General features: G+C 42.0%; 1 protein-coding gene across 1 annotated transcript in view; it reads left to right on the forward strand.

Moving 5' to 3' along the window:
- Positions 1-552: 552 nt before the first annotated feature.
- LOC147819008 (neuronal PAS domain-containing protein 3-like) overlaps positions 553-1,446 on the forward strand; it is a gene marked incomplete at both ends in the record, with an annotated part of 42,542 nt that continues 41,648 nt past the window's right edge. Inside the window, one exon of the mRNA XM_087174565.1 lies at positions 553-651. Coding sequence (XP_087030691.1) covers positions 553-651 — 99 coding nt within the window. The remainder of the gene's footprint in view (positions 652-1,446) is intronic.

Raw genomic sequence — 1,446 nt, forward strand, 5'->3', positions numbered from 1 at the left:
AGTGTTGTGAGTCGGTGATAACGAGCCCTCCTCTGCTCCGCTGCTTGTTGACGGTTCGTTAAAGCAAAAGTCGCACTGTTTTAATTGTCGCCTGTTCCTGTTGTCATGGTGATTATGTGTAAACAACAGACTGGTGCAGTATTTTAGATGATATAAGGTCCACACCTTTTTATTTGGTTCGCCCACTGAGCTTGAGATGCCCAACTGTTGATCATTTTTCCACATGAATCTGTTGCCAAATAATCTTATTGATTAACTGCTTGTGTGAATATATTTTGCAATGGTTAATTTTATTTATGCTCATGACATTTGTATTTTGATGTACATCCTTTCCTCATGTTTCCTCTTCTCAATCTTTGTTTCTCTTGCTTTCGTTTCCTTTTCCTCCCACCTCCTCTTCTCCTTCTTCTCCTTCTTCTCCTTCTTCTTCTTCTTCTTCTCCTTCTTCTTCTTCTTCTCCTTCTTCTCCTTCTTCTCCTTCTCCTCCTTCCTGCTCGTTGTCTCTTGTCGTTAAAGAACCTTTTCACATTTTTTTTTGTGTGTGTTTCACAGTGACCCCTACTGGGAGCGGCCAGCTAATGCAGGCAGCTGCTCCGCCGCCCGGCCCAAGACCCTTCACCTGGCCGGCCAGCAGCATACCTCGTCACCATGGTAACGTTTGTGTGCGCTCCCAGGAGCAGTAGTAGTAGTGGTAGCAGTAGTAGTAGTAGTAGTAGTAGTAGTAGTAGTAGTAGTGTGTGTTTGTGTGTGTGTGTGTGTTTTGTTGGATCAGAGCAGTGTGAATATCTTGTGTTCGTTTCTGTTTATCCAGAGTCCGACCCAACGCTCCTTCAGTCTCTTTATGGAGGCAAGTTGAAAATGACGATAGCTTAGCCTAGCTTAGCTTAATTTATCTTAGTTTAGCTTAATTTATCTTAACTTATCTTAGCTTAGCTTAATATCTGAATGTCAGAGGAATCAAGAAGAAAGTCATGTCAGCTGTAGGGAATAGAGCTTTCACTACGAAACTTGATGAATTTAAGTTGTACAAAACACCTTAAGTTGAGATTTTCCTTAAAGTCTGAGTTATGGTTTCCTTAAAACAAACACCCTAAATTCTTTTTTCTGAAGGTTTCCTTCAAATGTTCACTGAAGTATTTAAGGTTTTCTCCTTATGGGAACCCCTTTTAAAGACGTTAAACTGCTTCAGACCTTAGTGACCAAACTAAGGTACAAAACTAAAGGTACCTCTGACTCTTACCTGCAACATGTGTGAGTTCACGGTGATGAATGAAGAACATGAAAACATCCCAACCAACGGACCTTTAACGATGAGGAAGTGATTCCACGTCACAGATCTGACCTGCAGTCAGTTTATGATCCGTCCGACCGTCTACAGGTGGATCGCTCCTCTCTCCTCAGCAGTTTTATGTCACATGATCTCTCTGGTCAGGTGAAGTCCAGGTG

Source organism: Seriola lalandi, unplaced genomic scaffold (assembly GCF_002814215.2).
Source record: "Seriola lalandi dorsalis isolate HSWRI2012SDOR001 ecotype SW California unplaced genomic scaffold, Sedor1 jcf7180002054363, whole genome shotgun sequence".
Classification (NCBI taxonomy): Eukaryota; Metazoa; Chordata; class Actinopteri; order Carangiformes; family Carangidae; genus Seriola; species Seriola lalandi.